The sequence below is a fragment of the Acomys minous genome (genome assembly GCF_964271855.1).
Source record: "Acomys minous genome assembly, chromosome: 16".
Lineage (NCBI taxonomy): Eukaryota > Metazoa > Chordata > Mammalia > Rodentia > Muridae > Acomys > Acomys minous.
Genome location: NC_140498.1, coordinates 3,764,376 through 3,790,549, shown reverse-complemented (window position 1 = coordinate 3,790,549; position 26,174 = coordinate 3,764,376). Strand labels below are relative to the sequence as shown.

At 50.0% G+C, this 26,174-nt stretch overlaps 1 protein-coding gene across 7 annotated transcripts in view; it reads left to right on the top strand.

Annotated features, from left to right (window-relative positions):
* Window positions 1-26,174, top strand: part of PIK3R6 (phosphoinositide-3-kinase regulatory subunit 6) — a 49,411-nt gene that overhangs the window by 304 nt on the left and 22,933 nt on the right. Inside the window, exons 1-5 of one of the 7 annotated variants that reach the window (XM_084761843.1) lie at window positions 10,316-10,482; window positions 16,011-16,095; window positions 24,000-24,083; window positions 25,124-25,215; window positions 25,878-25,946. In XM_084761843.1, coding sequence (XP_084617969.1) covers window positions 16,083-16,095; window positions 24,000-24,083; window positions 25,124-25,215; window positions 25,878-25,946 — 258 coding nt within the window. In that variant the 5' untranslated portion in view covers window positions 10,316-10,482; window positions 16,011-16,082. Of the gene's footprint in view, window positions 1-10,315; window positions 10,483-16,010; window positions 16,096-23,999; window positions 24,084-25,123; window positions 25,216-25,877; window positions 25,947-26,174 lie in introns of those variants that run through there. The other 6 variants (XM_084761844.1, XM_084761846.1, XM_084761847.1 and 3 more) reach the window with 6 other exon arrangements.

Genomic DNA, 26,174 nt, shown 5'->3' with positions numbered 1-26,174 from the left:
AGCTTTCAGGGAGATAAGGCTCTGAGGGCTAACCCTGAGGTGACAGCTAAGAGCCTCTGCAAGCTATTTCTGTTCCACCTATTTTCCGATGAGAAGAGGACATTTGTTTTGTCTCTGTGCCTGCTAGCAATAGTAGGATTGATGCCAAGGCTGTGTGGACGCAATTGTCCCAGCAACTTGAGGTTGGCTGGGTAGGTACTTTAAAACCCATCTTAGGTCAGGAATGGACCGAGGCTCAGTGCAGGGAAGTAAGTTTAGGCAGGTTGCAGGATGGATGAGCGTGCCAGGAGACTCTCCAAGAGATTCCTGTATCTGTGCTGGTTCTGGAACATCATTAGCCCATCTCTCTGATGCTACACACACACACACACACACACACACACACACACACACACACACACACACACACGGGGGGTGGGGGGGGGGCGGGCGGGCGGAGGGAGGTCTCTGCTCTTGAGATGTTGGCCTCTACTCCAGGGCCTAAGACAGAGCTCCTGTGTCTGACACAGGTAGTAAAAGGCACTAACTAGGTCTCTAGTGAGACAGGACTGGGGAGTATGGAGTGGACATAGGGAAGGTGAGGTGAGGCTTCAGCGATATGGAGGGCTTGTACAGTGGTGAGGCCCCGGAGCACCCCTCGGGGAGAGAGCTCAGTGTACAAACCCCTGAGAGCTGGGGACTTTGTGTGCTGGCAAAAGATGCCCAGAGTTGCGAAGGGCTCCGGTGGGGGACTGTCCTCGTTCGTTGACTTAGGTCCAGGCAGCTCTCACCTGTCATCTGGCGTAGTCTGCATGCCCATCCTATGTGGCAGGTGCTGCAATGGTGCCTCCTTTATAGACCAGGAGGGGCTGAGGGTGTAGCTCAGTGGCAGAGCACCGTGTCCAGCATGCACGAAGCCCACGGGTTCCATCCCAGGCAGTGTAAGTAAGTAAATAAATATAGACAAAGAAAGTAAAATGGAGGCACAGAGGTGTAAGCCGTTCAGACTTATAATAGAATTAATGATAGACTAGGTGAGACGCCAGGCAGTGTGAGCCAGGATGCAGGCGGTGAGGCCTCACACCGTTTCCAAGACAGCTGGCCATGATGTGTGAAAGGTGCACAAAGGCCAGGCTGCAGCTCCTGTGGTCCCTCAACTCCAGGACCCTCAGATCCTCTCGGGCTCCCTGGGAACAGTGTTGCTGCCCTCACTGCTCTGTCCCATCCAGGTGTTTCCTTGAAAACAGACACCCCGAGGAGGAAGTAGGCCTAAGGCCCTTTACAAAGCCAGCCAGGGAGGCAGGGTCCTTAGGAATCTTTAAAATCCTGATTGGCTACGTGGGGCTGTGGGCTTGGGGGAAGGGGAGGGGCTTCCCAGAAACTCCAAGCTCTGTCTCTCACTTAACGCTTGTCCGCTAATCACTCGCTACAGTCTGAAGATCTGCCCAATAGTCGTATGCTGTTGTTTAATTTTTTTTTTTTAAGTTCTATTGTCTGTTAAGTGTGGTCTGGCCCTGAACTCGGGTGGTGAGGTCACTCTGGTGGGAAGGCGGTTGGGGATGCTCAATGGAGAGGTGAAAGTGGGTGATACCAGCTCTCCAGGCTACCTGCGAGTTCCCTGTTGCTCTAGGGCTCAGCTTTGCAGGCGGGGCTATACCAGGTAGGTGGGGCTATACCAGGTAGGCGGGGCTATACCAGGCAGGTGGGGCTATACCAGGTAGGCGGGGCTATACCAGGCAGGTGGGGCTATACCAGGCCCCATGTGCATAAAACGATCTTCTGTCTGGATAGATCGAGGATGGGCACGGGGATGCAGTTGGGGGTGCGGCAAAGGACCGAGCTGTGAGGTCTTGCCCTTCAGACCTTCAGCACTGATCTCAGCAGAACTCTGACAGGATCACACAGCGGCGACAAGGGCCCAGGCCTCCCATTTGCTTTTCCCACCTGTTTCACCTGCAAGGCTGTGGCCTGCCGAAAATGCACCTGCCCAAAAGGCTGTCCCTTGCTAATATTCTGGACTTAAGGGAGCTCCCTTGGCCCCAGTCCCTCCTTTTTCTCTTTCCTTCCCTTTTTTTTTCTTTTTTTGTCCATTTTCCTCCTTTGATCTCACCCATCTGTCAAGAATGAGGGATCTTTTTGTTTTAATTATGTGTGTGTGTGTGTGTGTGTGTGTGTGTGTGTGTGTGTGTGTGTGTGTGTGTCCTGTAGCAAGCACCTAGAGATCAGGGGACAGCTTGTAGGAGTTGCTTCTCCCTTCCACCTTATGGGTCCCAAGGATCAAACCCAGGTATCCAGACTTGGCTGCAACCACCCTTGCCTAAAGAGTCATCTCATCAATCCCAAGAAAGCTGAAGCGTCTTCCTGTTCTTCTCATCAGTTAGTCTGCTGCTCGGGGTGCCGCACAAGGCATGAGAGTCCATGGTTAGCGACGAAGGACACAGGACAGTGAGCAATGGGTTCTTCGCTCATCATTTGCCCTTGCTGCCCAGGTCCACGTAGTCGATGTGGATGTGACCCACAGGGGTTACCGCACCGCAGCTGGGCAACTGTGAGCTTGGAAACCCTGGACTCTGGGCAACTATAAGTAACCTACCCAGCTTTTACCCTGAAAGGAAACATTACGTTGGATAGTATTTGTTTATGCTGGGGTGACAGGCATCATCCAGCAATGTTCCCTATACATTTTTGAGACCCTCTGGGGAGGGGGGGCGAAGCTCCCAAGCCCCTCATAAATACAAAGCCACAGAGAACTGACTCTCGGCCTCCGCCTGTCCCCACAGATCAGGCTCCCTGGCTGCACTCACTCTTACTCCTCAGCCGCCCTCCTCCCTCAGGACTTGACCTCTGCTGTTCTCTTGGCTTGAGATGACTCTGTCGCGGGTGGCTGTGCCTTGACTCCTCCAGGTTCCTATGCGTATGTGACCCTCCCCTCGAGAGACTCCTAACTGCCCTTTTAATAAAAGCAGCGCATACACTTGAGGGGAGGTGGGGAAGGAGGAGATGTTGACTGAAGAGTGGAAAGACGTTATTGGAGACATTCCCACAGCATGGTGACTGTAGTTAACAGTGGTGTCTTATGTACAGGCTGCCACTTTTATTATATATTTAATCATATAATGTAATGTAATTTAATTATTTAGTTTGTTGCCTGTCCCCTCCACCCTCACTCCAAGTTTTATTTTATTTCCGTGTCCCCAGAGTCTAGTGCAGGACAGACAGCGCTCAGTGAATAGCTGAGTGAGTGGATAAATCCACCTACCTGTTGGAACATCCTCCCCGCCCCCTAGTGTTTGGATTCAACCGAGGGCCTCAGACAAGCTGGGCAGCTGCTCTACTACTCAGCTTGAACTTGGGACCCCTCCTACCTCGGCCACCATGACTGAGGTGCTCTATGTCTCTGCCACTTGTCCCAGCCAAGACTCCATTTCCACATTTGTCTGAAGGACCATTCCTGGCACGTTAAGATGGTCAGGAATGACTTAGTGAGTGAAGCGGAGAACAGATGCTGTAGGGCACAAAAGGCAAGTGGCCACAGTACCTGCCTCAGGCCACATCTGCTGGGAGTCTTCCTGGCTGTATCTCGCTGTCCTGGGATGCTGCGTACTTTTGGCCGCTGGGGGAAGTAGGAGATGGTGGGAATGTTGGCTGAACTCTGAGATGCTCTTCGACTGGCCAGCGTCAGTCTTGTGCAGCACTTTGTGGCGTGACCATAGCCTGACGTTGCAACCAGAGTTGCAAGCCCAAGATGGAGCCTGAGTCATATCAGCCATCAGAGATGACACCAGGTGAGTGTGGCAAAGCACAGTGCCCTTCCCCCACAGGGTGTCCATCTTCCACTCTGTCTTGTTTGTCAGTGTTCTCAGCACCAGTACAATCTGTTTCCTAAACCATTTGCGGTGCCCAGCAGACATGTCTGTCTCCTAGCCTCGGAGCTGTTTGGGGATGGTGACACTGTCTTGTTTTTCCAAAGCACCAGGCTTTTAGTTTTGCTAAAGGGCCGTTCTATGTGCCATAGCAATGAGAGGCAACGTTACAGACACGGTGCTGTACCAAACAGAGCTCCCGCTCCGGGGAGTAGCACTTTTGTGGAGGCAACCACACAGTTAACAAGCACAGTGTAATAAATCGGATGCAGGTGCAAGTGGAGATGGCCGTTGGTGCAGGCTGAGAGTGTGCATAGACACCATGGGACAGTCCTTACACCCCGCGCATACCAGGCAGTCCATAATTACCTTGGCTTTTTTCTCTCATCTTCTCTTTCTCTTTTGTTCCTTCCTCCCTCCCTTCCTTCCCTCCTTCCTTCCTTCTTTCTTTTGGGGTTTTGTTTTGTTTGTTTGCTTGCTTGCTTGTTTGTTTTTTCAAGACAGGTTTCTCTGTGTAGCCTTGGCTTTCCTGGACTTGCTTTGTAGACCAGGCTGACCTCGAACTCACAGAGAGCCACCTGCCTCTGCCTCCTGAGTGCTGGGATTAAAGGTGTGCACCACCACCGCCCAGCCCTTCTTTCTTTTTGAGACAGGCTTTCACTGTGTAAACCAGGCTGACTTTAAACTCACAGGGATCCACCTGCCTCTGCTTCCCGCTGAGTGCTGGGATTAAAGGCGTGTACAACTTGCCCGGTTTAGTACTGTTTTTAAGTACTGAGCCTTAAGTCACAGACACAGCTTTTATCTGGCCATGAGACCTCACCAAGAACTAAGCAGGCAGCATGAGTGAGCCACCAGTTCTCTGTGGTGGTACTGCACTGCCAAGGCCTCTGCCTTGTGGATGTCACAGCTGGGTGTTGGCCTTCCTCATCAGGTGGGAATGTGTCCAGGAAACCCACAACTCTGAGGCCTGGGAAGGTATCCCAGCTCTGAGGTGGAACAGTGTCCCAAGGGAAGAACAGCCTGAGACACGGGAGCCCGGGAACCACACAGCTTTGAGAGGAAGCCTCCTCAGCAGAGATGTTGCAGCTCCCGGTGTGTGTGTGAGAGAGTCACACCAGGGAGGAAATTTATTGAAGGGATAAATCTGAAAGAAGAGAGACAAATGTAGGAACAGCTGCGTCTGCTCCCAGGTGAAGCCAGCAGAGAACTGAACAAACACAGCCTTTATATAGGATTTTTTGAGGAGGCGGTGCTTTCTCAAGCAGAGATTTCCAGAGTGAGGATTGGTGGGATTTCAAGTCCTAAGCTTGGGGGAAGCTTAGGGATTGGTGGGTTTTTGTTCAGCTTTTTCCACCTAAAATTAGCATATCTGGGAGGGGCCTCACTGAGGGGCTAGGGGTGGCCTTTGAGACATAGGCTAGAACTGCCAGTTTGACAGTTAGAGATATGGGCGGCGGGGAAGGGCCTATAGAGACATGGGGGGCGGGGAAGGGCCTATTAACTCATGCCCTAAGGGGTTTACACAGACTTGAACAAGAAACAACTTTCCTTAACTAAACTATGACCTTATACTAACATGTCAGATTTCTAGTTCTGTTCCCTGGCTGGCCGTGTCAGAGCACGTAAAGCTCCCTGCCTCAGAGGAATGGCTAGTTTATACACCGTTGCCACAGAGAAGGATGCAGAGCTCCCAGACTAGCTCCAGTTAGACACGGCCCTCTCCCGCTGAGTTCCCTGTCAGCGGCAGCTGTAACTGAGGCCACAGGCGCTGCTGCTTTCTCGGTGGCATCGGCTTCTCAGTTTCTCCAGGTGTCTGATCTCAGGCCCCAGGGCTGTGGAGATTTAGCCTCAACCGCTCTGGAGTCCTGAAGCGCTGCTGTGTGGAGGTGTGGAGAGGCCAGCGGCCCAGCCTGAAGATCAGAGCACCCCTTGTAGGGAACACAGCGGGTAGCACCCAGAGGAGCTGAAGAGGGGTAACCAGGCAAAGCTGTAGGGGGAACCAGAGGCAAAACGTGAAGCAGCCTGGCTGCTGGAGCTCCTCAGCAGGGGCTCAGATATTTTCCTGCAGTGGGGGAGGGGTGTCGCTGAGACCGCAGGGAGCACATGGCTTTCAAGAGGAACAACCGTACTTCATCATCACTTGGCGGTTGGCACGTGGAACTGTGGGCCCAGTGTTGTCAGAGCTTCCAGTCCCTTACTTTAAATAAAAGTTCAGATTTTGATATGTGCGTTAAATCTGACTTTTTTCTTTTTCCTTTTCTTTCTTTCTTATTTTTTTTTTTTCCCGAGACAGGGTTTCTCTGTGTAGCCTTGGCTGTCCTGGACTCGCTTTGTAGACCAGGCCGGCCTCGAACTCACAGAGATCCGCCTGCCTCTGCCTCCCGACTGCTGGGATTAAAGCTGTGCGCCATCACACCTGGTCTAAATCTGACTTTTCAATGCTGGCCATGGCTGCAATTTTTTTTTTTTTAAGTTTGAGGGGATGTTTCTGGGGAAGGAAATGGATGGGCTAGCGGATAGTTGAGAAAGATCTTGCCTTTTGCATTAGAGTCATTTGTGCCTTCAGATTTTGAAGACATGTAGGGATTTTTATGCAAAAAGTGAATTTTACCCATTTAGTAGGAAAAGGATTGTGCCTGTGTTTCCCGCTGCCACCATGTGAATCTATGAAAAAGGGGAACTGGTTAAGTCAGCAGTCAGCACCACTCAAGTCAGCGTGCCCTGGAGGAACAGCCAGTGGGGCGTGGACAGATGTGTAGGAAGCACACCGCTTTTTTGAGGATTTTTTGGAGGCCAAGGAGTTCCACAGTCCGCTCTCAGCAAGCTAAAAACCCAAGGAAGCTCATGACGGAGTTGTAGTCTGATTCCAAAGGCCCAGGGAGCAAGGAAGCCAGTAGTGTGAGCTTTTATCAGAATCGGGCTTGAAAACCAGGAGTGTTGATGTCAAGAGCAGAAAAGTTAGGCTTCCAGCTCAGGTAGCAAGAACGAATAGACCCTAACTCTGGCACTTGGTTCTGTTTAGGCAATCAAGGGCTTGGACGCTGCCCAGCCACACAGGTGAGAGCAGATCTTCTTAATGAGTCCTTTAGTCACGTAGAGAAATACGCCTCCCAGAACCTCGTGTGTTAAAGGCTTTGACCTGCAGGGGGCGCTATTGGAAGATGGTAGAATCTCTAAGGAGTGTGGCATCCAGGCTATTTCCTCTCTCCTCCTCCTCCTCCTCCTCCTCCTCCTCCTCCTCCTCCTCCTCCTCCTCCTCCTCCTCCTCCTCCTCCTCCTCCTCCCAGGGCTTGCCAGGTAGCTCAGAGCTAACCTTGGGCTTGTGGCCGCCTGCCTCAGCTCCTGAGTGCTGGGATTGCAGGTGTGCTTCACCACACCACGGTACTTCCTCTTTGTCTCTTGCTCTCTGGATTGTGAAGTTGGCGGTTTTGCTTTAGCCATAATGAACTGCCTCATCCCTAACAGCAGGGCAGTGAGGACCCAGGGGCTGAAACCTTCTAAGTCGTTAGATAAAAACAGACCTTTCCTGCTCATAAGTTAATTTCCTCAGGTACTTTCTTACAGTACTGGAAGGCTGACTAACACCCGCCTTCACAGACATACCCAGGAGCAATGTCTTAGCCACCTGGGCATCTCTTAGCCCAATCAGATTGACAAAAGTTAGCCAACACAAATGTGCTGTGGCTATCAGGGCTGCGAGATCTTCTTAGCGGCTAAGTGGTGGACTGGCAGTGTAAGAGCCCTGTTTGAAGAGTTCTTGGGGAAATGGAGGTAAACTGCGGTCATTAAAAAGTTACACATTGGGCCGGCAAGGTGGCTCAGTGGTAAGGCACACTAGCTGTGCAAGCCTGACTGCCCAAGTTTGGTCTCTGGGATCCACGTGTCTTAGTTAGGGGTTCATTGCTGTGAAGTCGCCATGGCCATGGCGACTATTGTAAAGGAAGACATCGAACTGGGGCTGGCTTACGGGTTCAGAGGTTTGGTCCATTACCGTCACGGCGGGAAGCCTGGCAGTGTGCAGGAAGCCTGGCAGTGTGCAGGAAGCCTGGCAGCGTGCGGGAAGCATGGCAGCGTGCGGGAAGCATGGCAGCGTGCGGGAAGCCTGGCAGCGTGCGGGAAGCCTGGCAGCGTGCGGGAAGCCTGGCAGCGTGCGGGAAGCCTGGCAGGTGCAGGCAGACGTGGTGCTGGAGGAGCTGAGAGTTCTACAAATTGATCCACGGGCAGCAGAAGGAGACTGTGTGTCACACCGGGTGTAACTTGAGCGTGTATCACCTCAAAGCCCGCCTCCACAGTGACACCCTTCCTTCGACAACGCCATACCTCCCGTAAGTCTGTGGCACACACGTGAGTCTACGGGGGTTATACCTGTTCAAACTGTGAGGGTCCGAGTGATCTGTTGAAGAAGGACCCTAAGGGAGTATGAGAAAGCAAAGAACATTTTTATTCCAGCTTGCTGGTATCGCTTCTCTCCTCTAGAGGGTGCCCCAAAATGAGCACTCAGGCTCATGTTGTAGACAGTCAGAGCAATTTGTGACAAACTTTAATTGATTGGTCAGAAGAGAGTCAGAGTACCTGAGGGGATTTAGGATTGGCTGTTTGTTTGGTTACTGGGGACTTTTTGAGTCACTGAGGTTGTGGCTCTCACTCAGGAGTTGGCCTTTAATTTGATTGGAGAGGGCCAACTGTGTTCTTTACCAAGGCCATGAAGTAGTGAAAGTGTAGCATCTGGTCATTGTGACCTGTGAGCTCATGAGCTGCCATGAACTGCCCATGAGTTGTGGTTTTTCCAGGAATTGTTAGAAACTTGGCCTAGTTGATCAGAGTGAAAACCTGAAGCCTGTTGTGGAGTTGGTCTAGTCAAGCAAACTGGGGTCTTGTTGGGGGTGGGGGGAGACCCTGGGGGAGGGTCTCCTCAAAACCACCCACCATGTAAAAGTGGAAGGAGAGACTTGACTCCATAAAGTTGTCTTCTGACCTCTACATGCGCGGTTACATGCACATACACATACCCCATACAATAATAAGAAAGAAACAAGTGGTAGACCAGTAGTCCCTAATGACAAGTCTGTATCTCACAGCATCCCCCACACTCTTCACTGTTGCCCACAACATAGACCAGTGAGATCCTGACAAAACTCTCAGAGAAACCACTAAACGATGATGCCCCAGCTTTTCCGTGAATAAACGCACAAATGAGACTTTTTGGCAGGGATGGTTAATGCCTCTGAGCTTTGTTTTGTTAATGTTGTTTTGTTTTGCTTAGTGTTCTTTTGTTTGTTTGTGTTGTTTGCTTGTTTGTTTGAGATAAGGTTTCCCTATGTAGTTCTGGCTGCCCTGGTACTTCCTAAACAGGAACTCACAGGGATCCTCCTGCCTCAGCCTCCTGGCTGCTGGAATTAGAGGCATGTGCTGCCACACCCAGCCAAAGGTTATTTTCTGTTTAAAATTGGACTAGATTTCTTTTCCTTTGACTTTATCTTATGTTCGTTCTAAGCTGACTCACCTGAGAGTTCACCTCACCTGAAGTGGCTCTGTGAGGCTTGCACGGGTCAGGAGGAGTGACGAAGGCAGGGGAGGCGACCGTGACTGCACCTGAGAGCTGAGCTTAGCCCCGTTCTCTCATTCATTGACCTGTGACCTGTAGCAGGATTTCCCACCTTTACCCACTCGTCACACAGCTATAATCTATACTCATTGTCCACTCGGCACCAGTGCTGCTGCTCCGCTGGTGCTTAGTTCAAATTCTGATTATTAGCAAAGAAGAAAGAGGAGGAAGGAGAAGGAGGAGGAGGAGGAAGGAGGAAGGGAGGAGGAAGAGGAAGAGGAAGGAGGAGGGTGAGGGAGGAGAAAGAGGAGGAAGAAAATAAGAGGGAAGAAGAAGGAAGAGGAAGGAGAGGGGAGGAGAAGGAAGAAGGGAAAAAGAGATGGAAGAAGAAAAGGGAAGGAGAAGGAGGAAAAATAGGAAAGGAGGAGGAGGAAGAGGAAAAGGAAGAAGTTAGGATGCAGGAAAACTCCAGATGCTATAATTGAATCAAAGTTTGTGCAAGATTTATCTTGCATAGGATGTCAAAAAATACCTCTTTGAGGAAGTGACCCATGGTGGCGCACACCTTTAACCCCAGCACTTGGGAGGCAGAGGCAGGCGGATCAATGTGAGTTCGAGGCCAGCCTGGTCTACAAAGCAAGTCCAGGACAGGCAAGGCTACACAGAGAAACCCTGTCTGGAAGAGAAAAAAAAAATGGGTCTTGAGGGCTAGAGAGATGGTTGGAGATAAGAACAGTTGTTTCTCCTGCAGAGGACCCAGCTTTGGTTCCCAGCACCCACACCTAGTGGCTTAGAGCTGCCCAGAACTCAGACTCCTGAGGATCTGACCTCCCCAGGGACCTACACACATGTGGTACACAAAAATTCATACGGTACACAGACATTTTAAAAGTCTTTAAAATGAGACCCAGATGTTAAGAAGGAGCCAGCTGTGGGGGAAACTAGAGGGTAGATGCTCCAGGCAGAAGTGTGCAAGGGCCCTGAAGTAAGACTGAGGCTGGCAAGTGAAAGCCGCCCAATAGGTGAGAACCTGGTGAGCAAGGGGAGAGGAAGCTGGGGAGATGCACTGGGGCCACATCAGGCAGACTTCAGGTAGGACAAGGAGTGTGGAATTTGCAGGAAGACCAGAAAGAGTGCACAGAGAGCCTTAATCAAAGGACTACCAGCGCAAGAAGGGAAGCTGGGAGGCCTGGGGGGGAACTGGGAGGCGTGTGGGGGAACTGGGGGACGTGTGGGGGAACTGGGAGGCCTGGGGGGGAACTGGGAGACCTATGGGGGAACTGGGAGACCTATGGGGGAACTGGGAGACCTGTGGGGGAACTGGGAGACCTGTGGGGGAACTGGGAGACCTGTGAGGGAACTGGGAGACCTGTGAGGGAACTGGGAGACCTGTGGGGGAACTGGGAGACCTGTGGGGGAACTGGGAGACCTGTGGGGGAACTGGGGAGACCTGTGGGGGAACTGGAAGACCTGTGGGGGAACTGGGAGACCTGTGGGGGGGGGAATGGGAGACCTGTGGGGGAACTGGGAGGCCTGTGGGGGGACTAGGAGGCCTGTGGGGGGACTGGGAGGCCTGTGGGGGGACTGGGAGGCCTGTGGGGGAACTGGGAGGCATGTGGGGGGACTGGGAGACCTGTGGGGGAACTGGGAGACCTGTGGGGGAACTGGGAGGCGTGTGGGGGAACTGCCACACACAGCATGAGATGGTGTGGGTTGGAACTGCTGGGCAGAGGCTTATATTAAGGTATGGCTACTCCCAGCATCCACTTGGGGGAAAATGAATGAGAGCATGGCAACCTGGCTTCTTGTATCTCATGTAAGAAGCTTCTCTTGGCCTCAGCACTGTGGCTGTGAGGTCAGAACCGGAGTTCTCCCTGTGCCCAGCCTGTCCACCCTCCCCGATAATCTGCCATTGTTATCTCCTTCCCTCATACAGGAACTCCCTAAACATCTGAGTTTTCCCTAAACAGCTGAGTTTTTATGCTTGCTTTTTCACAATACATTCCCATGTCAATACCTTCTCTGTTGTTTGTTTTGTTTTGTTTTTTAAAGATGGGGTTTCTGTGTTTAGCTCTTGCTGTCCTAGAACTCAACCTGTAGACCAGGCTGGTCCTGAACTCGGATCGGCCTGTCTCTGCCTCCCAAGTGCCAGGGTTAAAGTGTGCATCACCACCGCTCAGCTGTTGTTTGCTTTTGTATCTGAGGCAAAGTGTTGCTCTGTCACCCAGGCTGACCTTGAACTCCTAGGCAACAACAGCCTCCTCTTGAATAGCTTGTGTCGCCAGTGTCCAGGTCCATGTCCAAGAATTGTTTTCTTGTTGAGTCAGGGTCTCAGTACGTAGCGTTGGCTGGCCTGGGACTTAGTTTAGCAGTTCCTCTCACTCAGGGAGGGAGAGAGGCATGGCATTTATTACATTCTATTTATTGTATGTGCGCACGTGCGCATGTGAGTCACTGTGCGTCTATGGAGACCAGAGGATACGTGGGAGTTGATTCTCTTCTGCCACCTCGTGGGTTCCGGGGACTCAAACACGGGTTGGCAGTTTTGTTGGCAACCTACCTGCTGTGTTAGTTACTTTTCTCTTGCTGTGATAAGACACCATGGCCAAAACAACTTAGAGAAGAGAGAGTTTATTTGGGCGTAAGGTTCCAACGGAGTAAGAGTCTAGCTTGGTGGGGAGACATGGCAGCAGCTCCCATCCTCAACCACAAGCAGGAAGCAGAGAGAGTGAGCCGGAGGTGGGGCCAGGCTATAAACACTCAAAGCCCACCCCCAGGGAGATACGTCCTCCAGGAGGCAGCTCCTCCTAAACCTTCCCAAACAGCGACACCAGCTGGGGACCAAGTGTTCAAGTATCTGAGCCTATGGGAGACATTCCAAGTTCAAACCACCGCTCCCACTGAGCTGGCTTCATAGTCCAGGCTTGGGAACTAAATTCTGGTCTGGCGATTGGTTTTGGCAACAAGCACTTTTACCTACTGAGACATTCTACTTACCCTAAGTGTGTGTGTGTGTGTGTGTGTGTGTGTGTGTGTGTGTGTGTGTGTGTGTGTGTGCGCGCGTGTGTGTGTGTGTGTTGCTCTGATGTTTTCTAAACCTGCAATGATTTGTATGATATCAGTCATTTTAAGTATCACAATGGCTGCAGATAGAGTCCTGTTACCTGCACTTCTATTTCCTCCTTCCCACACATACACCTCAGACTGGCGTTAGCTCAGCAGTTCCCTCCAAGTGCACCAAGCTGATATGCCTGCCTGCTTTCCTCTGTGTTACACTGGTAAGGATGTCTAATGTCAAGTTGAATAGCAACGGTGGCAGCAGATGGACACCTGGCTTCCGTGCTGTGGCGCTGTCAGATGCTCTTTATCAGATTCACAAAGCCCCCCCATGCTCCTAATCTTCTGTGCGCTTTTGTCACCATGACTACTGAAACTGTCAAATGCTGTCAACTGATAGCATCGTGTGATTTATTGATTGATTTATTTATTTTTGTCTTTACCATAGTACATTACATTGATTGGTTGTCAAATGTTGGACTAGCATTTCAGGCCTGGGATAAATCCGTCAAGCCATTGTGTAGTACTGTCTATACATTGCTAATGCTTGGTCGAGGGTTTTTTTCATATGTGTGTATAAGAGATATTTTTTTCATTTCTTCTTTTTTTGTACTGTCTTTGTCTGGTTTTGGTGTTAGGATAGTAAGAGACTTATGAAATGAGTTGGGAAATGTTCCTTTGTGTCCTGTTTTCTGATCTCATGTATGATTTAGAAACACGCTGGTGGCCTGGGGAGATGGCTCGGCAGCTACTTGCTGTTCTCTGCAGAGAGCCCAAGCTTGGTTCTCAGCACCCCACTGTGGGGTCCACAACCACCTGTAACTCCAGCTCCCAGGGATCTAAAACCTCTTCTGGATACTGTGAGCAATGCACCCTCCCTCCACGTGTACGCTATAAATAAACCTTATACAAACATTCTAAAAGAAATCTACTCCTTTATATCCTTGGAGATGTTTAAAAAGTTATGCTTTTTATTTCAGTGTCTGTGAACTTACTTTGTATTGTTTCAACTATTTTTAATTTGTTAAGGTTTTTAACAACCTGTTCCTGACTTAACCTGCTGGACATATTATGGGCATTTGAAAATAATTTTCACACAGTGATGATCACCTATAAGGTTCTATAAATGTTATTAAGGTCAGTTGATTGGTACTGTTATTTGATGCCTCTATAATCTTTTGTGAAGAGATATGTTTTAATTTATTTTATTTTTAAGATTTATTCATTTTATTTTATGTGTATAAGCGTTTTCCCTGCATGTTATACATGACCACTGCATGCATGCCTTGGGCCTGTGTAGGTCAGAAGAGGGTGTCAGATCTCCTGAAACTGGAGTTAGACACGATGCGCTGACATGTGGGTGCTAGGAACTGAATCCAGGTCCTCTGCAAGAGCAGCCAGAGCTCACACCCACTGAGCCACATCTCCACCCCAATCTCTCTATTCTTGTTGATTTTTCTTCTTCTTGCCTGTCGGCTCCTGAGAGATGCTGAAATTCCCAACTCTAATTGTGGATTTTTCCACTTATGCTTTAATTGTACTATGTATTTTTTCATGGATTTTTGAAGCCCCACAGACACACACACACACACACACACACACACACACATGATTATATACATCTTCCTCATGAGTTGAGTCTTTATCATATTATAATGTCCCTCTTTATTCCTAACTAATTTCTTCCTCTGATATGTACTTTATCTTATATTAATATAGTCACCTGATGCTGGGCGTGGTGGCGCACGCCTTTAATCCCAGCACTCAGGAGGCAGAGGCAGGTGGATCTCCGTGAGTTCGAGGCCAGCCTGGTCTACAAAGTGAGTCCAAGACAGCCAAGGCTACACAGAGAAGCCCTGTCTTGAAAAAAAAAAACACACAAACTATGTATAAATACATATGTATATAGTCACCTGGACTTTTGACTTTATTTTTCTTGGTGTTTTCATGATATACCTTTTTTGTTTGTTTCTGGCTTATTTAAACCATTGTCCCTGAAGCCAATTTATTGTAGAATACATGGAATTAACTACGCTTCCCTTTATGTTATCCAAGCTGGGCGTGGTGACGCGTTCTTGTACTCACTGCACACACGAGGCAGAGGCAGGAGGATGCTGCAAGACTGAGGTCAACCTGGGGCACGTAACTAATTAGAAGCCAGCCTGGGCTACATAGTGAGATCCTATTTTAAAACAAGCAACCCCCAAAAACTTCCTTTATATTATTCATTCCAACATCCTTCTCCTGGCGAGTTTAGACCACTTACATTTAGTGTAGTTTTTGTTGCCTCTGGAGGTCTATCAGTTTATTAGTATTCATCTGGCTTGTTCCTTGTTGTTGATCCTCTGGCAGACAGAAAAGGTAGCAGAGATTCCTCTCCCGCCCTTGGGACCACAGACACAACACTCTAGGTGGAGAAGTGTGCTTCCCTTCCTCTGACTCCCTGGCACCTTCACACCCAACACCGCTGCTCTATGCTGTTGGAGGAGTGCCTGGGGCTACAGCAGAAAGAGTTGCTCATCTCCCCAGTTTAAAGAGCTTTTTTCTGCAGCCCAGACAAGAAACAGAGGGCTCTTTCTCTTTGTAAAGGTTTCATTTTTAAGTGTGTGTGTGTGTATGGTTGTGTATGTGTGTATATGTGTGTGTGGTTGTGTATGTGTGTGTGGTTGTGTGTGTATGTGTATGGTTGTGTATGTGTGTGGTTGTGTATGTGTGTGCATGTGTGTGTATGTGTGCATGTGTGTGTATGTGTGTATATGTGTGTGTGGTTGTGTATGTGTGTGCATGTATGTATATGTGTATATGGTTGTGTATGTGTGTGCATGTGTGTGTATGTGTGTGTGGTTGTGTATGTGTGTGTATGTGTGTATATATATGTGTATGTGTGTGGTTGTGTGTGGTTGTGAGCATGCATGTGAGTGCAGGTGCCCATGCAGCTCATTAGATCCCCTGAAACCTGACTCATTACAGGAGGTTGTGAGGTGTCCAACATGGATACCAGGAACTGAACTCTGGTCCTGTGAACGAGACGGAGGTGCTTTTAACTACTGAGTCATCTCTCAGGTGTCCCCACCTCCACCCCCAACTTCTAACCTCTCTTTCAAAGACTGCTGGGTTGGCATCATGCCAGGCTGGTTGTAGGAGAATGGAGAAAGCAAAAATTTCATTGCTAGACAATTCTTTTTTTTTTTTTAAGATTTATTTATTATGTATACAGTGTTCTGCCTGCTTGTACACCTGCAGGCCAGAAGAGAGCATCAGATCTCATTGTAGATGGTTGTGAGCCACCATGTGGTTCCTGGGAATTGAACTCAGGACCTCTGGAAGAGCAGTCAGTGCTCTTAACCACTGAGCCATCTCTCCAGCCTCTTGCTAGATGGTTCTTACTGGAGGTCTGGTTTCCTTCTGTCCTCCATCTGCTATTACTGTTTAGAATGCTCACGTAGCCGCCCCATCTTCGCTGCCCGGAGTTCTCAGCTGGGGGTGGGGAGTGTCCTGCACGCGCTTTCTGCACCCCCCACCACTCACACTAACAAGCTGCCTCTTATTTTGCATCTCTCTAGAAAGTGCCGTTTGTTCTGCTTTCCACTCTGCCGCCTGAGACAGCCACATCCTCCCCAAACCGGATAGGCTTCATGGAGAGTTCAGGTCAGTGTGTGGGGCTGGGGGAGGGCGTGTCCAGGGAGGAAAGCCAACTGTGAGTGAGAGTGTTTCCAGGCCAAGAGGGACCATCTCCCTAGCCAGGGGCTGCGACGCCCTCCTGAGTGTGAGAATACCTTGAGAAAGGGACAAGCATTCACTTAGGTGCATTCTCAGCTGCCTGCAGGCTGTTGAGCTGGACAGTGGATAAGAACTGCTGAGGCAGCTGGGCGTGGCTGTGGCTGCGCACGCCTGTAATCCCAGCACTCTGAGGCAGAGGCAGGCGGAGCTCTATGAGTTTGAGGCCAGCCTGGTCTACAAAGTGAGTCCAGGACAGCCAGGGCTACACAGAGAAACCCTGTTTTGAACCCCCCCAAAACCCCCAAAACAAAACAAACAAATAACTGCTAAAGCTTGTTACCAAGTTCTTAAAATTGAAGCAGAACCCATGAAGTTTCTCCAGCTGCTCCCACATCATATATGTTCATGTATGTTCATGTATGTTCCACTATCTACTCTTGTCTCCCCCCTCACGCCTGCTGGAGCTCTTCCCTCCCTCTCACAGTTCCCTTTATACCCGCCCTGCCTCTGTCTCCCACACACATACTCCTTTAGACTTAGATTCTGCCATGGGAGAGAACCTTCAATGGGTCTTGCTGGGCCTGGCTTATTTGGAAGGTCACAAGTGTGCAGGAGAGCGTTTCACCATGCTCCTTCTATTTCTAACAGCTCTGTGGCCTGGAGTAAGTGACCTTCCCCATGAGCCTCATCACCCCCCCTATAAAACGGGAAGGGGGGTGCTCTAACATCCCATTAGAAGATGATTGCTTCTACTTTTTAGAAGCTTTTGCTTTATGTGTGTGAATGTTTTGCCTCAATGTGTATGTGCACACCCTGTGAGTGTCCAGTGCCCACAGAGACCAGAAGAGAATGCTGGATCCCAGGGAACCGGAATTACAGTGGTTGTGAGCCACCCTATGGGTGCTGGGAATTGAACCTTGGTCCTCTGAAAGAACAGCTAGTGCTCTTAACCATTTACCCATCTCTCCAGCCTCCGTAGGGTTCCCGTAAGTGTGACATTTCGTAGTTAGAGAAGCAAAATTGGACAAGACCTGGAATCTATAAACCAGAATAACATCTGACCTGCCAGCGTTGCAGGACTCTTGTTCAGAATCACATACATTACACGTTGGGAAGTATTTGGTATTACCTATGAGTCAGTCAAGGAATGTGCTAGCTGCTGTAACAAATGACTCCGAATCTCAGAATAGCACATCAATATTCACTCCACTCGTTATCACAGTCCCGCCTGAGCTCTAAGCAGTCTTCTGGGGTCTGAGGACTCAGTCTTGTGGCACCATCATCTCCAACATGTGTCCTCCAAGGCCACCGCTGAGTGGGAACAGGATGGGTAGAGTGCAGGGAATTCTATACCTGCAAATGACTGCCTTCACTTCCATCACATTCCATTGGTCAGAATTTGTTGCACAGCTCTTCTCTAACAGCAAGGAAGTCTGGGAAATGCAGTCTTCCCATCTACCTTGACCTGACGAGAGGTCAGCATTGTCTTGAAGTGTGTCAGGCAGTGGTGGCACGCTCCTTCAATCCCAGCACTTGGGAGGCAGAGGCAGGCAGATCTCTGTGAATTCAAGGCCAGCCTGGTCTAGAGAGTGAGTTCCAGGACAGCCAAGGCTACACAGAGAAAAGCCAAAAATGATGATGATGTTGATGATGCATAATTGTAATATTTAGCAATACCATGGTCAATATGGATTCTACTGTTATCCCTTTATGGTGTGATCTTCCTCCTTGGAGCTGAACTTACAAGACCTGGACACTGGGAAGAGGCTGTAATCTTCTGTTTGGTCCTCCAGAACCAGCTGGCAAGCTTGTATGGCCCTAACAGGAGATGGAGTCTTCTTTGGGAGTCATTGCTGTGCTCCGGTTAAAGCTGGCTGAGGAGGTTTTGTGTGGCATCCAAAGATACAGTATTTGGTGCTCAGTTGCCCTTTGCCCTGTGACCCATGACCCTCTTCTCTCCTGGCCTTGAGGAGTCTAGCTTCCTTGAACTGAGAACATTAACTTTCACTATGTCTCTCTTTTGGACAACCCAGTTCAGCTTAGTTAGATAACTGGGGGTCTCCAGGATCAGGCACGGAATAGAACCCAGTGAAGACAGAAAAGGTGGGTTGGAGAAAAGAGAGGCCACACTGCATCCTGGGCCAGCTGTTTCCCTGCCCCTGCCATAGTCCCATGTCAGAGTCACTCCCAGAGTCAACAGAACTTGCAAGAGGTGCCAAGGGCACAACTTTTTATACAAATTTCCTGGTTCTTCTATCTCAGCAACTAGTTCGTTTTTTTTCAGAAAATAATACACAAGCCCGAACAGACGGTGTCAACAAGCCAGCCAAGGGCCAAAGGATGGGTCTGCTCCAGCTTTCAAAAAACAACGTTTGCTTGAGATTGTTTCCAGGGCCTTACTGGCAACTTCTCCATTTTTCTCTGAAGCATGTGTGTGAGGGGGTGCAGAGGCAGAGGCAGAGGCAGAGGGCAGAGGCAGAGGCAGAGGCAGAGGCAGAGGGCAGGGGCAGAGGCAGAGGGCAGAGGCAGAGGCAAAGGGCAGGGGCAGGGGCAGAGGCAGAGGCAGAGGCAGAGGGCAGAGGGCAGAGGCAGAGGCAGAGGCAGAGGCAGAGGCAGAGGCAGAGGGCAGGGGCAGAGGCAGAGGGCAGAGGCAGAGGCAAAGGGCAGGGGCAGGGGCAGAGGCAGAGGCAGAGGCAGAGGCAGAGGGCAGAGGGCAGAGGCAGAGGCAGAGGCAGAGGCAGAGGTAGAGGGCAGAGGCAGAGGCAGAGGCAGAGGGCAGAGGCAGAGGCAGAGGGCAGAGGCAGAGGCAGAGGCAGAGGCAGAGGGCAGAGGCAGAGGCAGAGGCAGAGGCAGAGGGCAGAGGCAGAGGCAGAGGGCAGGGGCAGAGGCAGAGGCAGAGGCAGAGGCAGAGGTAGAGGGCAGAGGCAGAGGCAGAGGGCAGAGGCAGAGGCAGAGGTAGAGGGCAGAGGTAGAGGGCAGAGGCAGAGGCAGAGGGCAGAGGCAGAGCAGAATCATCACTGGTTTAAGTCGTTTTATGTAGTTCACACTAAGAGGACGAAGGGGCAAAGGAAGGAAGAAAAGGGTGAGGGAAGGAGAGAGAAGAGGAGGAATAAAGAAAAGAAGGAATAAAAAGTTGAAGGGAGGAGGTTGGGGGAGGAAGAAAGTCAAAACAATTACTTTACAAATAACTCATCTTGCATTAACCCATGAAACCTTCATGCGAGGCAGCGGTGGCTGCATGGGAGGGCGCCTTGGAGCAGTCTCCATGTCAGGCTAAGCGACTTCGTGGCTAATTTGGAGCTGTGGTCCTGCTCAGCAGAGTGTCCAGGCTTGGCTGTCATCTCCTGCATACCTTCAGATAGTGGAAATCTGGGAATTAGGCCTGGACAGTGACACGTGTCTCACAGGGACAGCTGAGAGTTGGGAGGAAAGTGGGGGCTTCAGAGATGGCGGTTATCCTCCGCATAATGTGTCTACCACCTCATCACCCCCAGATTGGGGCTGCCTGGTGACCACCAGGGCACAGGATACCTTGGCCTTAATTGTTCAACTGGAGCTACCATCTGTGATGTTTACATACATAGCCTGTATCTAAGCGAAATCAAGACAATTAAGATAAACACTTAATAAAACACAAAGCTGAGGCAACAAAGAGGAAGCAAGAGAAGAGGCCCCAGTTTCTTGACAGGAGCTAATGTTTGAGACTGGACTCGAATCCACCTATGACTTTCTTGGCAGCCTAGTCAAAAGGGAAGCCCTGAGGTATGTGGTTTGTGTTGTCTGGCGACTACAGAGGACAAGTTACTTGTGTGTAAAAAACTCTCTCGGCTGGAGGTTACCGCAAGGGAAATCTGTCCTGTCCTTGCGGGGCTTGCGTCCCACACTTCCCGTCCTCATCCAGATCCTCCAAGATGCAGACACTAAGATGTGTAAGGATTTGCTCAAGGAAACACCTGTGAGGAGACAGACGGTGGGCAGACAGCAGGGGGACGAGGTGCCTAACTGGGAATCGAGAGACTCTGTGTGTGTGTGTGTGTGTGTGTGTGTGTGTGTGTGTGTGTGTATGTATGTGTATATGTGTGTATATGTGTGTGTGAGTGTGTGTGTATGTGAGTGTGTGTCTGTGTGTGTATATGTGTGTGTGAGTGTGTGTATGAGTGTGTGAGTGTGTGTATGAGTGTGTGTGTATGTGAGTGTGTATATGTGTGTGTGAGTGTGTGTGTGAGTGTGTATGTGAGTGTGTGTGTATGTGTGTGTATGTGAGTGTGTGTCTGTGTGTATGTGTGTATGTTTGTGTATGTGTGTGTATGTGAGTGTGTGTGAGTGTGTGTATGTGTGTGTGTATGTGAGTGTGTGTCTGTGTGTGTTTGTGAGTGTATGTGAGTGTGTGTGAGTGTGTGTATGTGTGTATGTGTCTGTGTTTGTGTGTTTGTGAGTGTGTGTGTATGTGAGTGTGTGTATGTGTGTGTGTGTATGTGTGTGTGTGTGTGTGAGTGTGTGTGTGTGTGTGTGTGTGTGTGTGTGTGTGTGTGTGTGTGTGTGTGTGTCTTAGGCTGAGAGGAATCCAGAGAACAGTCCCACAGCCTTGTAGTAGTGGTGGAACCTAGAGCCAAAATTAGCCATCGAGTCAGGTCTTCTTGGGAGCAGCTGTGGAAAGCACTGGTATGTCCTGTACTGGCCAGCAAACACAGAGCTTGGCAGGTTCATAGCACAGCTTCCTGGGCAGCATCACTTAAAGTCCCAGCAGCGAGAGGCAGTGAGAGGCCTTCTCGAGGCTTCCTCACTTCACTAAGTCACTTGCATATTTTCCATCTTCATCTGCTGTGTCATACCCTTATTAAGGAAAAAAAAATTTTTGTTTTTACCCTGACACTTGCCAAATTGCAAAGACTGGCAGTGGAGGGACAGCAGGCTCATCTCCGAATACAGAAAGACCTCTGCCTCCCCCCCCCCCCAGGAGCAGAGTGAGGACTGAGCAGGGGGAAACCTCCTAAGACCCAGCAGGGTTCGTGCCAGAGGCAGGTCAGGCAGCATCAAAGGTGGCGAGGAGCGCGCGTTTAAGGGCAGGGGCTCTCTCTGAGCTGGCTGGCCAGACTTCTTGATGAAAACAGGAACTGACAAGCCAGAGTCAGGTCGGAGGCTCATGTTGAGACCCAGAAGAGAAGAGGCCTAGAGGAGCCTGAGACTGAGTGGAGCGATGTCACTGGCACCAAGCAAATGTTGCTGTCACTACCAGGAACAGTATTTATATGATTTTTTTAAAAAGCAGAGTTAGGATTTAATAAAGATATTTTATAGAGATTTACAAGGAAGAAAGAAAGACACCACACCCCTAAAGATTGGGGATGAAAGTCTCCAATACAGCCCACACCACTGTCCTCACCGTAGTCGAACATAGGATTTGGTGGCTTTGAAGCTATTGTCCTTAAACAGTAACTAAGGGACCTAAGTGCGCCCACCAGGTGGGTCCTGGGGAGCTTCTGAAGGGTTCCAACCAATATGATCAATTGACATGGTCACTGTCTGGACCGCAGGGACTAGGGATCTTCACCTGTAAATGAGGTTAATAGTCTTGTTTGAGATTCTCAGACTCCAACTGGAGAAGGGAGAGAGTAAGGCTCGCCAAGGTCAAACACATCCAGGTCCCAAGCCTGGGCCATGGCTGTTCTAACAGGAAGTGTCTGTATGAGAAAGGAACATCAGGGTGTGCAGACAGCCTTTCAGCTCGTGCGGTTGACAGGAGACCGCTTACTTCTCAGCTCCAAGCAGACCAGGATGAAGGCTACTCTCCTCTCTAGTTTCCTCAGGGCTGCTCTCCCCTCTCATTTCCTCATCATTGTCTCTTTCTGTTCTGTCTCATTTGTCTCCCTCAGACTTTGATCCCTCAATCGTGAGGGTCACTTGAGGGTTGCAGATGCCCCCCAAGATCTGCCTTCTATGATGTGTCCATGCTTAACAAGGATGTAGACCGTATCTACTTAGGGATCAAAAGTCTTGCCCCAGGCTGGAGAGATGACTCAGTAGCTATGAGAGCCCGAAAGCCTGGCGACCTTAGTTTGGTCTCCATAACCTATGACAGAAGCTTAGAACAGACTCCTGAAGGCTGTCCTCTGACCTCCACATGCTCATCATGGCACACGTGTACACACACACACACACACACACACACACAGAGGAATAAGATGCTCACCATGGCACACATGTATACACACACACACACACACACACACACACACACAGGAACAAGATGCTCACCATGGCACACATGTGTACACACACACACACACACAGGAATAAAATGCTCACCGTGGCACACATGTGTCCACACTCACACACATACATATAAGAATAAGATGCTCACTGTGGCACACATGTGTCTATACTCACACACACACATACACACACATATACACACAGAAACAAGATGCTCACCAATGCACACATGTGTCCACACTCACTCACACACACACACACACACACACACAGGAATAAGATGCTCACCGTGGCACACGTGTCCACACTCACTCACACACATACATATAAGAATAAGATGCTCACTGTGGCACACATGTGTCTATACTCACACACACACACACACATACACACAGGAACAAGATGCTCACCAATGCACACATGTGTCCACACTCACACACATACACACAGGAATAAGATAAAATTATAAACTGAGGAAAGTATTTACTTTACATCTGCTTTCTTTCTTTCTCTATTTATTTCACCTTTTGTTTTGTTTTGTTTGCTTTTTCTTTTCAAGACAGGGTTTCTCTGTTTAGCCTTGGGTGTCCTGGGCTCGGTTTTGTAGACCAGGCTGGCCTCGAACTCACAGAGATCTGATGGCCTCTGCCTCCTGAGTGCTGGGGTTGCAGGCGTGTGCTACCATGCCTGGCCAACCATTTTCCATCTTAACCTTTCTTATCTGACCAATGTAAGGGGAACATGAAAGAGTCTGAACTCGGAGACCGGCAAGTGATCATTGGAAGGGAATCTAGATTTTGCATGTTATTATTTGTTGAAACTATATTTCCAACAGCACTTCAGGGGAATCTGGGTAAGTCACAGGGACAAGGGGAGAATGATACAGCAGGACACTCAACATCCTCCTCTGGCCTCCATGCACATGTATGTGCGTGCACAAACCTGAACACACACACACTCATACATATACATGCATATGTCCTACACACATACATGCATACATATGCATATGCCCACACACTTATTATATACACATACACATGCATATGACCCCCCCCCAATTTTTTTAAGTTATTAGGTCACAAGGGTCACTATACTAAGATAGTTTAGCTGGTAACCAATAATGGCTACTAACGACTAATGACTGAGTAGTGTATATTACATGGATACTGTGGGAAGAAAGATAATTCAGGTCTCAGGTCATATGGAGGAGGACGGTGTGAGATTTCACCATGCTCCTCTGAGTAACAAATAATTTAAAACTCATAAATTATTTATTTCTAGAACTTCCACTTAATTTATTAAGACCATGGTTGGTGGTGGGTAATTGAAACCATAAAAAGTGAAGTCTTAGGTGAGAGGGGTCTGGACTGCCATACATCTACACTCTGGGAATTCTGGTTACACAAAGAAAACATAGCTACTGATGAAAACGCTGTCTCCCAGCTCAGAGCAATGTGCTGGCTGTCAACTCTTGATGGATTACTACTGGGTACCTCTTGAGGTTCATGGGGGGCTGGGGGCTAAGGATGACCTTCGGGAGATGAAGGTGGGGGCAGCAGTAAGGCCAGGTGGGCTGAGCACTACAGCTGTTAACATCAAGGGTACCCCTCTTTCAGATGTGGAGCTGGACTTCCAGAGGAGCGTGCAGGCTGTGCTGCGAGAGCTCAACACCCCAAACCCAGCCCTGCAAAGGAACCAGGGTAAGATCTGGAGCAGGAAGCAAGCACCCCTGACTCCCAGTCACCCCTGACTCCCAGTTGTGGCGCCCGCCCCACCTCGGGCAAGGGCAAGGGACTGCGGATTTAACTCACACACGCACACACACACAATAACACATCGGGTCTTTCATGCTAAGAGAGCGGCAGCGGCAGCAGCCTCAACAGCCTTTATTCAGCGTTCAAAGAGCCTTCTTACAGGCAGCATAACAGGAATGGCACTCGAAGGTGAAATCCCTCAAGAGGTGATTGCCCATAGGAGGAAAAGCCTCAAGGAGGGGAGGGGTGCGTTCTCAGAGCAGTAAACATGACTAGCTAACCAACATAAACACAGACACGGAAGCTGCTAGGAACAGGACATGAAACAGCAAGACAGGCAGGCAGCCCAGTCGGGCCTGGTTCCTACACCCAGTCACCCCTGACTCCTAGTCGTCACCCCTGAGTGCCAGGTGAGAGACTTCCAGCCTAGCTGTCTTCTTGTTGACAATCTGAATCTAGGTGGAGTTGAAAACCACCTCCCCTTCCTGGATCAACATCCCTGGTTAATATGTTAAGCCCATAGTTGGTGGTGGGTAATCAGAACTGAAAAAAAAAAAAAAGCGAAGCCTCATGTAAGGGGGCAGACTGCAGACAGTAATGGGGGCTTTTCCTGGTCTCCTTCTCCACTTCCATCTCCAAACAAAACTCTTCTATGCAGGGTCTGGAAACATTTGGAAAGTGGCTGGGGCTCTGGGCACGCAGACATCACTGCACTGGGCTCCACACATACACCTCTGTCCCCTCTGGTGGCTCCTCTCCCTTGTTTCCAGCCTGGGCACTCACTGTCTAGAAAGAGCTATCGTTCAGTTGGCCACGGGAGGAGCTCACCACATGCACGTGGGGTCCTCTGCTCGCTCGTCTACAGGGTCAGATGTAGCTAGTCAACCACACTCTAGGACCCAGGGCTCAGGGTCCTGCTCAGAGGGACGGCCTCTGAGACCCCTGTCCCACTCAGCCGTGATGGGGGTCCCTTCCTCCCGGCCCAGGCATGTGGAGATGGTCTCTGCACAAGAAGGTGGAGCGCAATCCAGGAAAGAGCTCTGTGCTGGTCCGGATTCTGCTCAGAGAGCTGGAGAAGGTTGGTACTCAAGCCCGAGGGAGACAGTGGGGGGAGGGGGAGTGGGGAGGGGGTGGGGGGAGTGGAGAGAGGCTCTCCATCAGGTGGGGCTCCACCTGTGCAGATCCGTGCTCCCACGCTCCGGGTATTTATAAGCCACATGCTTGATTTTATTTAACCAGGCATGTTTTCTTCGTTGACTTTAAATCAGCACTGTTTTCTATTCAACTACTCCCGTCACTACTTAGCTTAGAATATTTCAGGAAGGAACTCGGTAACATGGCCACAAATGGAAAACAGACATCGCTGGGCGGAAATAGAAAATGTATATATTCTGCACATACGTGTGCAACCATTAAGGCTCATCCTTGTACTACCTCAAATTACCCAGGCTCTGCATATTGCTGCATAGGAAACACTGCTCCAAGTTGTCAGTTAGCGTTGGCACCTATGTGGAGTCTCTGCAGCTCCCCCATCCCTACCCACCTTGAACAAGGATTCCTCCATCTGCCTGCCCCTCCCTCACATCCTTCTCCTCCCCTCTCTACTCCCTCCCCTCTTTAACATAATATGTTGCTGCCTTCCACCTCGTCACCCCCAGCCTAACCTGCCCTCGGTGGCTAGGAGGTGGTGGCCCCTGGAGCACCCTGCCCGCCATTGTGCTGGGCTCTCCTGTTTTCCAGGCAGAAAGCGAGGATGTGCGGCACGTCATCGTCCCCTTGCTGCTCACTCTAATGTGCGTGCTCACTAAGGTGAGATGGGTTGGGGGGGGGGGGGAGGACGACAAAGTGACTCACACAAGACCATCAAGCCAAGAATGAAGGATAATTTATTCAGGACTCAAATATGAGTGACTGGAACAGGAGAGATGGCTCAGTGGTCAAGAGCACTTACTGCTCTTCCAGAGGACCCAGGTTCAATTCCCAACACCCACATGGCAGGAACTTCAAGTCACAAGGCCCCATCCTGTCTCCCTAGTT